Source organism: Coenobita brevimanus, chromosome 80, assembly GCF_032717465.1.
Source record: "Coenobita brevimanus isolate Jiangsu-jjx chromosome 80, ASM3271746v2, whole genome shotgun sequence".
Taxonomy (NCBI): Eukaryota; Metazoa; Arthropoda; class Malacostraca; order Decapoda; family Coenobitidae; genus Coenobita; species Coenobita brevimanus.
The window spans coordinates 19,265,796-19,279,895 of record NC_137033.1 but is presented as its reverse complement, the minus strand read 5'-3'; the positions used below and the strand labels follow the sequence as shown (position 1 = coordinate 19,279,895).

General features: G+C 42.8%; 1 protein-coding gene across 1 annotated transcript in view; it reads right to left on the bottom strand.

The window, feature by feature from the left end:
* The window catches only part of LOC145409197 (trypsin-1-like), a 46,566-nt gene extending 33,095 nt beyond the window's left edge, over nt 1-13,471 (bottom strand). The window contains exons 1-8 of the mRNA XM_080279689.1: nt 13,403-13,471; nt 10,563-10,666; nt 9,903-10,042; nt 8,728-8,893; nt 8,223-8,346; nt 7,294-7,432; nt 6,544-6,677; nt 6,011-6,176 (exon numbers count right to left, since the gene is read on the bottom strand). Coding sequence (XP_080135815.1) covers nt 6,011-6,176; nt 6,544-6,677; nt 7,294-7,432; nt 8,223-8,346; nt 8,728-8,893; nt 9,903-10,042; nt 10,563-10,666; nt 13,403-13,471 — 1,042 coding nt within the window. The remainder of the gene's footprint in view (nt 1-6,010; nt 6,177-6,543; nt 6,678-7,293; nt 7,433-8,222; nt 8,347-8,727; nt 8,894-9,902; nt 10,043-10,562; nt 10,667-13,402) is intronic.
* Nucleotides 13,472-14,100: the final 629 nt, after the last annotated feature.

The following is a 14,100-nucleotide window of genomic DNA, read 5'->3' as shown; positions in this document are numbered from 1 at the left end:
GATGAATATCTGGTGAGAAAGGGGTTGAATGTGGTTTTCTATAACCGTTCACTACCAGAAGTTTGTAAATAAAAATAATTGGAAAATAGCAAGAACCAAATATAATGAGGCTTCGGCTTTATGAAAGGGGGCTGCCCATAATAACGCTGACAAAGAAGTAGCCAAGCATCTCCAAAACAGACAACGCTAGAGTTTTTATTTTGGCCCCTGATACCAAAAGGCGAATTTCAAACTTTTCTTTTGGAGGATATCATATTAGCGTAGGCTATCTTGCTTACACCGTACAAAGCGTACCTCAGCCAACATGGTGAGATACAGAATTATTGAGGCCCATGAGAGCGTGGGAAGTAGGTGGGAGAGTATACGCATGGGAAAAGGAGAGAGGGAAATGGAGATTGGGGGAAAGAGAGAGGAAAATAGGAGAGAAAGAGAGCAGTGTTGAAGGCGACAGGCGAATGAGAGACGAGTGGGAAAAAAAAAAAAAAAAAAAAAAAAAAAAGGTGAGTGGAAGGTGAGGAGGTGGTGAATTGGAAAACATGTATTAGCAAGAGAGTTATGCTGGAGAAGGTGTGTTGGACAGGTGCTGGAAAGAGCGGTGTGGTGGAGAGGGAGGTATAGTGGAGAGGAAGGTGAGCTGGAGAGGTGAATTGGAGAGGCAGGCGAGCTGTACAGGTTTGTTGGTGAGGGAGGTGTCTTGGAGAGGGAGATGTGTTGGACAGGTGTGTTGGGGAGAGAGGTGTGTTGGAGAGGGAGGTGTGTAGGAGAGGAAGGTTTGCTGGGGAAGAAGGAAAAGTGCGATTGCCAGAAATGACACAAAAGACTCAATATCCGGGAGCGCAAGCTGTGTAAATAGTCACAGTGGGACGAAAGAACAGAGCATACTGTCACACGCGAACCCGTGAATATGCCTGAAGGAATTACATGCGAGGGAGATGCCAAGAAACAGAATATGCTCCGTTTGAAGGAAGGAAGATGGAAAGTTTAAAAGAACTGGGGATTTTACGAGGCTCCCGACACGATATTTGAGTGTTTCATGCCCACACGGGGATCATAGAGTCACAGATCTTAATGTGTGTTACTGCTGCCAACTGTGTCGATATGAAACAGATAGCCATAACATGTAGTGATCTGCAGAGGACTATCAGAGACAGTACATTAATTTTCTACTACTGCTACTACCATTACTACTACTACTACTACTACTACTACTACTACTACTTCATCTTCTTCATATACAAGAGAAACTAATAATGCGAGGGAAAAAAATCGCTAAAGAGGAAGCACCAGGAAACCTCCTATGCTACCTGGAATACGGGAAAGCCTTGGCGTGAGTTGTAAAGGGGAAGGAGCGAGATTATGTGAGGGGGAGATGAGTGGGGGGGAAAAGTGGAGGTGGGGAGGCAGGAGGGGGCAGTAAAGGGTGGGGAGGGACGATGAGTGGATGTCGGAGATGGGGAGGAGGCAGGGGAGATGTGGGAAGCTGGGGAGGGAGGGCAGGTGCAAGAGGGGGTGGGGAGTGGGAAAGAAGGAGGTGGTAGGCAGTGGTACTTCAGTCTACGTCACTTGCACACAGTGGCCACGGAAGTTAAGATGAGAAGTAGAGGAAGGAGAAAAATGTAAGAGGAAGGAAAGGAAGTAAAAGAGGTGAGGAAAAGATGGGGGGACGGGATGGAAGACAGTGGTTCTTGAGTCTACGTCACTTGCACACAGTGCTCACGGAACTTGAGAAGCAGACAAGGAGAGAAAATTAAGGGAAAGGAAGGGAGAAGGCGAAAGGGGAAAAGAAGGAACGATGGGGTAAGAGGTACAGGGGGTGAGGGTACTCGAAGGAAGGACGAGGGCAATCGTTCCTGAATTTAAAAAAAAAAAAAAAAGTTTGCGTCACTTGCACACAGTATTTACCTAGCCTCACGCAGCGTAATCTTCCTGGGACCGTACCGGCGTGTGAGTGGAATTCTTTGTGCTCCGCCGCGCCTCCCGAGCGTGTAATTATGTGCCACGTAAGCAGGACTCTCAGGCAGGGGAATGAGAGTAGGGGAAATGGCTGCGTGTTCGTATATTACACCACGTTTTCTCATATTCTTGAGTACCTATGATGTTGTTGCTGAGCAACCCTGGTCTGTTTGGCCTACCAGACCCTTCTACTGCAGGCAGGCAATCGCCCCTGCAGGGCTGTCCCATGCAGTTAACTTTTTTTTTTTTTTTTTTTGGTGGCAAACATTGCCTCGCCAAAGCGATGCGCGGGGAACAATGTGAAAGTTTGGTTCCTGAATGGACACCGCAGTTGCGTCACTCCACCCAGTTAACAGGGACATCACAGCAGGCTCCACCCCGTAGTTTGGTTATATGGTTGCCACTCATCGTTGTAAATTGTTTCCCGGGTTTCAGAAATCCATTAGGCTTGTCATTCAGTACAGAGTCACCTGAAGGAGAAAGAAGGGCATTAAGAGGGAACAGGAAAGATGGGAGAAAATAGGAAGAGAGGCGGACAAACACACACACACACACACACACACACACAAAGGATAAAGGTGAAGGAAGAAGTGGGCAACATTACATTAAGTGGATGATGGGCTGCCCCACCTACTACTTGACTCCCTGTAAAGTGATAGTGCACATTTAAAGCATTAATCTCTGGGGATAGACTGAAAGATATATACACACAGACAGGTAAACACACAGATAGACAGATGGATGGATAGACAGATAGATACATAATTTGACAGATTACAACCTACAGACGTTCATCAGTTCTTTCTCCAACTCATTGGCTCTTCACATACCTCACAACCCAACACACTGATAGAAAACGGAATAGATTTGTCGGATACTCCTGTAGGTCGCTTCTGTCCAACGCTGGCCAGGATTTGTTGTGTTTGGAGAGAGGCGTGGAGAGAGGAAGAGGAGCATTTGTGTTGGGGCCGAGGTGTAGAGAGGGACGAAGGTGTTGGCGTGCCTGTGGTCCCAGCTGGATGGTTCGGCTCGGCAAGGATTGTGGAGAATGTGGAGAGGGAGAGGGGAAGGAAGGCTGTAGGTAGCGGGAGGAAGGAATCAAAGGAGGAAGAGAGGAGAATTAACGTAAGAGAGAAATAAAGAGAATATAGAGAGAAAGAGGAAGGAATACAGTGAGAAAAAGGAGATATAAAGGAGAAGGAAGGGAAAGATAGGGAAGGAATTATGTAGGTAGAGGTAGGAAGGAATAAAAGAGGAGGCAGGGAGAAAGATCAGAGAAAGGGCAAAAAAGAATAAAGAAGAAGAGAGAGAGAGAGAGAGAGAGAGAAAGAGAGAGAGAGAAGATTACAAAGAGGGAAATGGAGGAGAAAATACAAGGAGCAGGAGGAAGGGAGGAAAGCGAATGCACACAGGGGAGAGAATTCAGGAGGGGAGAGGGAGAGAGAATGGAGGAAAGGAGAGACAGAAAAGAGAGGAAAGTGAGAAAGGTGAAAAATGAAAAGGGAGCAAAGGAAGGAGAGGAAATGAAAGAGAAGAAGCGAAGAGAAGAAGAAATGGGTAAAGGAGAAAAACAGGAAAGGAGGAATAGAGAAGAGAGAAGGGAAGGTCAGTAAGGAAGAGGAAAGAGAGAGGAAGAAGAGAAGAGAGAGAGAGAGAGAGAGAGAGAGAGAGAGAGAGAGAGAGAGAGAGGGAAAGAAGGAAGAGGGAAAGAAAAAAGAGAGAGGAGATGAGAGGCAAGGAAAGAAGAGGAAGGGGGAAAGGACCGAAAAAGAAAATAGAAGATGAAAAAGAGTATAACAGGTAAAAATGAAGAACCAAATAGATAAGGAAATGTAAAAAGAGGAAACGAAAATGATGCAGAAGAAAGGGAGGGAGAGAGAGAGAGAGAGAGAGAGAGAGAAGAAGAAGAAGACCAGGAGTAAGACGTGAGAAGAGAAAACCGAAAGAAAAGACGATATCGTTGTGATGGGAAAATTCTTTAAGTTAAAAAAAAAAAATTAGAAAGGGGCACGTCAAACCGGTGTGGAGGAAGGGAACAAGGAAAGGAAAAAAAGGGTAGGAAAATAAAGGGAGGAAAATGGGGAAAGGGAGGAAGAGAAGGAGCAGGAGGAGGAGTAGAAGGAGGAGGAAGAGGAAGAGGAAGAGTAGAAGGAGGAGGAGAACGACGACGAGGAGGGCGAGGAGGAGGAAGGGAAGAGAAGACAGCAAATAGGAAATCAGGACGAAAAAAATGAGGGAATAGAAAGGATATTGAACATCTGGAAGGGAAAGAAAAGTGGTAATGAAAACAATCAAGGAAGGAAGGGAGGGAGGATGAAAGTAAAGAAAGAAAGAATGAAAGAAAGGAAGAAAGAAAGGGAATGGAAAAATAAACAACGGATACGAACGAAGAGAGTAGTGGATAAAAGGAATTATAAAAGAAAAAAATGGAGGAAGCGAAGAAAGGAAAAATAATGGAGAATACATGAAAGCAGAAAATAAAGGGCAAGGAAGGCACAAAAATAAAAAACGAAGAGAAAAAAAGAGATGAAGATGAGATGAGTAAAGTATAAAAAAAAAAAATGAAGCAAAAGACAAGGGAAAAGAATTTAGAAAGGAAGGAAGACTTGGTGAAAATGAAAACACGAGAGAAGGAAAAGTGGAGTTACCCAGGCACAGAATGGTCGTGAGAGAGAGAGAGAGAGAGAGAGAGAGAGAGAGAGAGAGAGAGAGAGAGAGAGAAAGTGAGAGAGAGAGAGAGAGAGAGAGAGAGAGAGAGAAAGAAATACATGCAAGAGTGGGGAGGGGAAAAATAAGAAGGGGAAGTATGTAGGGAGCGCGGCATGAAATTGTAGAGGGGAGAGGGAGGCATGCTGTGCGGACGAGGAGGGGAGACGAGAGAGAGAGAGAGAGGGGGGGGGACCGAGTGAATAGTGAATAGATGTCAAGCCCATTTTTGCCGGGTATTCTGATGATAGCATTCCTTCTTAACCATTTTTATTTTTATATATGGAACCATCTCTAATAGTGGCCCGGTTAGTCTGTCACACCCTAAGAATTCCCACAAGCACGTTACATCACTCTAGCTCAGCCCCGTATGGTCCCTCATCTCTAGGATTTATTTACTTCTTTCCGTAATCCACCCCATCACTGCTCGGGCAACTCTCCCAAGATTAATGAAATCGTCTGGGTGTAGTAAGAACAAAATAAGATAAAAATAATAAAGCAAAATAAAAAAAACATTACTGAGAGGCTAAACATTCCTCGCCTTTATACTGTGCGAGTCAGATTTTTTATTCATTTATTTATTTATTTATTATTTCTGTAGTGCCATTAGGTGCTTGAATCCTGGGACGAATTTTAAGCTTATTTTTGCTTCTATTACATTAATTTATTCAGCTTCAGAGAGAATGTTTTTTTTACTGGAGAGGATAAAGATTTCATTATCCTCCTCCAGCACGAAATATCTCTCTCCAGTTGAATTTAATCGTCTGGAGGTAGCAAGGAAAAATATTAAGCAATTCACCGGATACAAGTGTTCCCATTCTTCATGTACGTAGAAAGGGTTCAAGTTAGGTGGAAATAGTTGTTCTGTAAAAATAAACTCGGGTTCTGTACGTGGGTTAATTTATTCAGAAGGAAAATATTGTATACAGTGAGAGAGTAGAATTGTCTAAAGTTATGCTGTGAAGTGGTACCTGTAAAATTGCTCTTATAAAAGTAAAGAGTTGATGAGTGAAAGAGCTGTAGAGTCAAATACATGAAGAGTTAAATAGCTATAGAGTCAAATACCCAGTAAAATAGCTAAAGTCAAATACCCAGTTAAATAGCTATAGAGTCAAATAGTCAAATAAATATAGAGTCAAATACCTTGAGTCAAACGTCTATAGAGTCAAATACCTAGAGTCACATGGTTATAAAGTCAAATACCTAGAGTCACATGGTTATAAAGTCAAATACCTAGAGTCAAATGGCTACAGAAACAAATACTAAAGAGTAAAAATTGTGTGGTAATAAAAACGTTCTTCTTCAAACGCTTCCATTCTTCAAACGTTTCCACATTGTCCTTTTCACTGACAGGATGGAGTGCCAATCTTAGACCTGATCCAGTCGAGGTAGGCAGGGACGCGTGTGTAGACCCCCGGAAAGCCCTCCTTAGCACAGCCCTCCCCGTGGCTCACTATCCCAACCTGCACCCACCTCCCCTCACACAGCTGCACCACCAAGGGACCCCCGCTGTCACCCTGTAGAACCACTGTCATCAGCATCTGTACCATGACGTCTTGTACCGTAATAATACACGTCTTGTACTAATAATACACGATCATTTTTAATATACTATCACTCTTTTACCTGTACAAACAAATCTTGTACAATATCCAGTGCATATATTAATGTAACACCCTGATGAGGTAATGTACTACTGTTCAGAGTTCACCTGTACCTAATCAGCTTAACCTGTGAAAGTGTCATCTTTACATTAACATTTTACAGCGATACTTTCTAGCCTGACGAAGATCCCTAACCTTTTCAGCTCTATGATGGGGAAGTAAAATCAGATCTGAGGGTGAACTTGACACTCTTTCATCCCCTGCACCTCTGACAACTGACCTGACACGTGTCCTTGTCGGGGGTGATGGCGCAGATAAAGAAAGCGGGGTCAGCGCTTCCATTGTTGAGGCAGGTGTCATTCGAGGCGATGTCCAGGGCAACTTCATGCAGGGTGTCAGGAAAGTCGCCAGCGCCTGTATGGGAAGCACAGGAACTATAACATCTTTGTTCTAACCTTATGATGATCCCTAACTCCTTTCAGTTCAGTTGATGGCCAAGTATAGGCAGACTCGGGAGGGAGTTGAAAATTTGGCTATATATTTACCATCACAGTCGATCAGTCTTTTTTATCTCATCATTCATGGTGGAAAGATGTCAACTTTAGGTTAAATAGAAGAGGGAGTGTATACCAACCTACACCTTAGCACCGTGTCAGCAAACATCTTACCACTCACCAATTATTCTGTCAAACCCACGTCACCACCATACACGTCATCCTAGGACCTACACTAAAGGAACTATATTACGCCTCCAGTAGCACCCTAAATATGAATCAGCACCGTACAGCTCCCCAGCAACCACCAGTATCACCCTATACCTACACATCAGCATCTAACAGATAACTAGCACCCACCAAACATTCTATCCCGCCTACATCACCGCTTGCACATCAGCACAGCACTAGAGGGGCTATAGTGTGTCACCAACACACTAAGCATCACTCAGCACCGCACATCTTACCAGTCCCACCAATCTTTACTCTATAATCTATATCTACACATCAGCACCTTACACATCACCAACACCCACCAAACATCCTGTCGCCCCATCCCGTCGCCACAGCCATGCCGGGGAAGGGGACGTCCTGAGCCTCTCCTAGACAGATGGGCTGGATCTTGTCCGTGAATGTCACTGGTTCCCTAAGCTGCAACACCGCTATGTCGTTTTTCTGGAGGAGAGAGAAGGTGAATATGATGATGATGATGATGATGATGGTGATGATGATGATGATGGTGATGATGAGCTACTGAAGGAGGAGAGAGAACATTAAAAATACATATATCAACAAAGGCACAAAATAACAATATGAATGAAGAATTAATAATACGGAAGAAAACACTAATATATGCAAGAAGAACAATAACATCTAGATCAAAAGAGCTCAGAGAATACACCAATACCTCGGCTTAAGTTTGACCTTGACCCCTGACCATGACTTCTGATCAACCTACACCATAACTGATTCACTTCTTGCCCTTCACACACATAATGGACATCCCCGTTTGATCCAAATCCCAACAGATATTCATGAGACATTTTAACATAACTACTTGTACACTAACATATAGATGCACACCTAATGTTAGACTCGATGGCAGTAACTACACTACCGGTGGCATGTAGAAGAGATCTCGTGAAGAAATATCAACACAGAAAAAAAAGAACACACACACACACACACACACACACACACACACACACACACACACACACACACACACACATTAAACGATGCGGTAATAACGAGAAACCAGACGAACAAAACAGAAATGCCAACATATGTAACAGACTCGAAGTTCTTGTGCCGAAAGAGCGATAAATACAAATAAAAACACTTACAGTACATACAAGGAATTTATAACAGTAGTAACGTAGTCCCTAATACTGGGTTAAACCTATAATCATGCCTATAAATTCTAAAAAAAAACAATGACAGAGAAGAAAATTACACCACTAACAAATGTAAAAGGGTCGAAGTTCTCGTGGCGAATGATTGTCTTGAGTCGCCTGATGATGGCTCCGGGAGAGAGAAACGTTACACTAAGGCTTCCCAAGAGGACGGAGGTCAGGCTTGGGTCCTCGCTGTGGGGGTGAGGCAGGAGATGAGTTAGGCAGGTGTGTGTGTGTGTGTGTATGTGTGTGTGTGTTCATCTCGTCACTCGTTTTCAATAATCCGGTTGCACAACTGAATATGCTTTCAGTGCTTTGACAGTCAATAAAAAGGTCAAATAATATACACTTTGCCGGGCAAGTGTTTGGAACTAAAGTGAACTGTAATTGTGATGCCAGGGAATATGATTAGGCCTCCATTTTTTTTTTTTTTTTTTTTTTTGAGAGAGAGAGAGAGAAAGGGGGTGGAGAGAGAGGGAGGGAGAGACAGACAGAACCTACCCCTTCAATGAACCAGTGAACCTATCCATGAAAGCAGCAGTGAACCTACCGTCAAAGCAGCAGTGAACCTACCCCTCAAAGAAGCAGTGAGCAGCAGAAAGGACCCACTCGTTAGTGATGAGGCTTCCCCCACAGAAAGCCCCCACGTTCACCTGATATGGGTATTCCCCCTCGGAGGCCGGTTCCCCTCCCACGATTTTGAAGTCCTTTACGTCGATGTTCGCCACGCCACACCTGTCTGTCTTCAAGGTGTGTGATAAAGTTAAAGAGATTGGCCTCGTTGGTGGACTGAAGTTGTGATCGGTGTTGGCTGTGTACTGTATATGCATAGGGTGATCGGCGAGTAACTTGGATCTTCATGGTTACGGAAGATATGGCATTGTAGATTATGTACATACAGTACAGCAGGTATGATGGACAGAGATAGATAGATGAATAGATATAGATTGCTTGGTTAACTGATTTGTTGACTGATTGCTTGACTGATTGATAAATAGACAGAAGATATATGGAGATAAACAAATAAACAGGCGTACAAAGCATCAAATTATGAGCATATTATTTAAATAATAGATAAATAGATAGATAAATAGGTAGTAGGTAGAGTGACAGAAATAAACAGATAGATATAGAGACAGATACACAATATTTCAAATTATGTAAACGTGCATCATATTCCGAAAGATGTAGAAGCACCCTATTGTTGGAATTTCTAAGCATCATTTCTTTTGTGATGAACCCGTGCAGCAAAGAGAGGGAGACTCACCGCAGAAGGGCCTCTCCCCGCCACACAAAGGTCCTATGGTGTTCGTTGTGACGTTACCTGGCAGCGCAGACGTAGGGGGTGGAGTTGTAGTAGGCGCTGATGGGGGGCGATTAGGTCAGGTTAGGTTAGGTTAGGTTAGGCTAAGTTTGTTTAGGTTAGGTTGGATTAGGTTAGGTTAGGCTAGGTTAGGTTGGGTTAAGTTGGGTTAGGTTAGGTTAGGTTAGGGTTGGTTATGCTGAGTTATGTTTGGCTAAATTAGATTAGTCTAAGTTAGGTTAATCTCACTCTGTCACTCTAACTCTCAGTCTGCCTCTCTCACTCACCTCCATCCACCGTCACCCAACACAAATTTCTCCAAACACAATGTTATTTTTTGTGCTTCTTGGTCGGTACAACATCGTCACCCACTCACTCTGACTTTCTCTAGCTCTAACCCTCTCTCACTCTAATTTCTCTCCACTTCTCTCTAACTCTGACCCACCTGTCCCCACGGTCACCCAGCACATAAAACCCCCTGAACACTGTTTTTTCTTGATTTTCTTCCTCGTGTACTTGATGGTGAGCGTATCATTGGCCAGCACCTCTTCCTTGGGTCCCCCCGCTTGGCAGTACTTCGTAGGTCTGAAGAGGTAAGAGACACTTGTTATCAGAGTTTATTTTTGCTGCTTCTGTCAGTCTGTCTGTCTCTATTTCTGTCTGCTTGCTTTCTCTCAAACTATTTTTATAGCTATCTATCCGTCAATCTGTCTACCTGTGTATGTAATTATCTCTCGGTGTGTCTGTCCATTTACTTTTCTATCTGTCTACCTATCTGTCTGTCTGTTTGCCTGGTAGTCTTCAGCCAGGAATGTGTCACTGGACTCTGAGAAAGTCGGTATCATTAACATTTACAATCTGATCGTCATTACAACTCTACAGTTTGTCATTCCAGCTTACACCAGACATTTTTATTAGCATCTTTAGCTGACAGTAATAAGAGCCTGGGAGTAAAAAAAAAAAAAAAAGAAAAAGAAAAAGAAAATCCCAAACTCTGCTATTCATATTTCCACTTTACGCAATTTTTTTTTTTTAGTTGAGATTGAGTCATAGGAGCCTGAGAGTAAAAAAAAAAAAAATCAAAATATCCCCCAGGCTGACTCACTTCTTGGCTCCCCTGATGCCGTCCATGGTCAGCTTGTCCCTCTTGCAATCCCCGTATAGGTTGAACTGCGGACACTTCACCTTCATCGTGCTGCCGGCGGGGCTCTGCAAGGGACGCAAACTGAGATCGTATTTTGGAGTTCTTTTACCTTACCTCGAACCTGATTTTTTCGTCCTTTTGTAGCTTATTTTACGCAACTCAGTGGCGAAGAAGAAGAGCAAAAAGAAGGAGAAAAAGAAGAAGAAAAAGAAGAAGAAGAAGAGGAGGAGGAGGAGGAGGAGGAGGAAGAGGAAAGAAAAAAAGAAAAAGAAAGTTCTACGGGTTTACATTTTTCTACTGGACTTCTTCGTGACTAGGATCATAGTCGAGGGTTGGTCTATTGCTACAGCTCAGACTACTGGATGGAGAGATAGCAATTTTAGGCCAAGTTAGGGTAGAGGGAATATAATAAGCTTTAAAGGCTCTCCAGAAGCTCTCCCTTAATTTTCTTTTCTCTGATTATGAGTGTCGATAATCTTTTGTATTATTTAATGAAAGCGATTTGATATTAAAATAATAGATTAGTAAGGAAAATAAGTCTCTGAGAAAGAAGTGTTAAGAACCCTCCTAAGTCGACAAGAATACAGCACTAAAGATCGTATTCTAGTCGGTTTAGAAGAATTCGTTGCACTTCTTCCTGACTGGTTTATTTCGGCAAAGGGTTTTTTATGTGTATTTTTCATGTGTTGTTTATTTCTCCTTGTACACACACACACACACACACACACACACACACACACACACACACAAAACAACAACAACACATACATAAAACCTTTCTCTCTCTCCCTCTCTTTCTCTCTCTCTCTCTCTCTCTCTCTCTCTCTCTCTCTCTCTCTCTCTCTCACACACACACACACACACACACACGCCTTACCCTGACAACAGATGTGCACTTTTTCTTCTTCCCAGTGTTATCGGAGTAGATGATGGCGCTGCTGTCATAACTCAGGGTTACGTCACCGTCACACACGTCCGTCACAGCTGTCAAGAGGGATAGATAGATAGATGGATAGATAGACAGATAGATAAATGGATAGACAGATAGGTAGATGGGTGGATAGATAGGTACTGTAGACAGAGGGGAAGGTAGACGAAGATAGAAAGGAAGACAGATAAAAAGATGACTAGATGTATGGGTGGATGGATAGATACTGGAGAGAGAGAGAGAGAGAGAGAGAGAGAGAGAGAGAGAGAGAAAGAGAAATAGAAAGGTGGATGTATCATAAAACGATAGGTGAACAGATAGATAAAGAGGGAGATAGATATATGGTCTTAGTTCAGAGCTCCCTCACCGTTACACTCATCTGTTAAAGCTGCCAGATAGATAGATGAATAGATATATAGATAGATAGGTACAGAGATAGGTAAACCAATTATAATTTCTTTCTGCTGTCTATCTATTTGTCTATGAATCTGGCTATCTGTCTATCTACCTGTCTATAATCCAATTCCTTTTCGCCCCAACAGGAGGGTAGGGATCTGGGTTTAGACGTTCTCTCTTAACATACATATAAGGCTAGGGTAACCAGCCTCGCCCATCCCTGAGTGGCATTAAGTGAACATAAAACCCCAACCGATCCTCAGATATAAACCCTTACACACACACACACACACACACACACACACACACACACACACACACACACACACACACACACACACACACCTCAAAGAACTTACTGGTTTTGCCTGCCAAGATGGGTGCACAAAGGAGTGGAGGAGACTCCTTTTCCACGTCTTCTACTGGAAAATCTACCAAAATATTTAATTAATTTCTCGAAGCCATGCTGTTTGACGTATACGGTATATTTTTTCCTCTTTTTATTTTAGTGTTGACGTTCTATTTTTAAGTGATTGGTATTTTTATGAATGAGGATGAAAATATACACAAGCAAGTGGAAGTAATTATCCTTTGTTTTATTACTTTTACACTTTAATGTTGGACTTCACCTGTATTTTGAAGTGTCTGGTAGGTGTATGGGTGAGGTTGAAAGTATACACAAATATTAGGAAGCCATTTTGCTTGTTAATATTATTCTCTTATTAATTTTGACTCTAGTTTGATTATAATGTGTTTGACATGTGAGTAAGAGATAGTGCATACACAGTCATACCTATACACAACACAATATCTTAAGCCAGAGAACGACCTCTGTATATTATTCTAGCTACCTCCAGACAATTTTATTCAGTCAAGGAGGGCTTTACGAGCTAGAGGGATTAAATACATCCTTCATTACCCTGTTTAGTTTGAGAGACCTACGTTAACTTGAATAAAATCGTCTGAAACTAACATGAATAAAACACAAAGTCATCAGTGTGAAATGGTTTTTAACATTTTACTTACGTGGGAATTCCATCATAGCGTGTGACTTCGCTGGATGTTTGATTAGTCTTCCTCTCGTCATCTTCCTCTTCTTCTCCCACTCTTCTTCCCTGTTTTCATCTTCCCCTGTCTCCATTTTCTTCTTCTTGTTCCCCCATTTTTCTTCCTCGCTTCTCTTTTCGTTATCTTCCTCCTCGCTGTTGTTCTCCTCTCCTCCCTCCACACTGCTCTCTTCCTCCTCTTTCTCCATGCTACTGTTCTTAGCTCCTTCCTCCTCATTACTCTCTTTATCCTTGTTCTTGCTCTTCTTGTTCTTCTTCCACTCCTTTTTGCTTTTTCTGGCCTCTTTGTTACCTGGCCTGTTCCTTCTCGTCACTTGTGTCAATATCTTCCCCTCTTTTTCCTTGTTCATCTTGTTGATAATACTTCCCACTTTGTTCTTCCTGTTCAGTTTGTTCATAATACTCCCTACTTTATCCCTGTACTCCTTGATCACTTTGTTTATTATGGTCGTCACTTCCTCTCTGCTCCCTTTATTCATCTTGTTCATCTTAATCGTCTTCCTTATCCCTTTCCTCCTCATCTCCCTATTGCTCCCCTTCCTCCCCTTAATCCCTTTCTTGATCTTAGACTTTCTTCGGTATTTCTTCATCTTTTTCTTCTGCTTCTTGTCGTTTTGAACCCTTTGTCGCTCTGAAATTTTGTCTCGTACGCCTCTCCTCTTCCTGTCTCTTCTTTTATATTCCTTCTCGCTCTCCCCCGTATGAGCAAACTTTGGCAGATGATGAAAATTTTTAACACTTCCTTCACCTAACTCTCCCTCCATTTCGTCGTTGCTCTTATATTTCCCCTCATCTTTGAAATATAATGGCATATTAGGGAGATTATTTTTTATTTTTCCCCCACTTAGCTGTCCTTCCATTTTGTCGTTGTCCTTCTCTCCCCGCTTCTTTTTGGCATATAGTCATAAAGGGTCCTCATGGTTCAGTTTTCCTGGTTTCTGGCTCTCGCTGTCCAGTGCCTCTTTCACGTCCTCTCCCGCCTCTCCTACAGACGGCACAGCAGTCATCAGTCGGTTCGGGGCAAGGAGCTCTTCTGACTGCGAGTCGTCATTGGCTGCTAAACCCCCCTGTAAGACGATTTTGGTGAGCTTATATTGTTGCTAGTCGT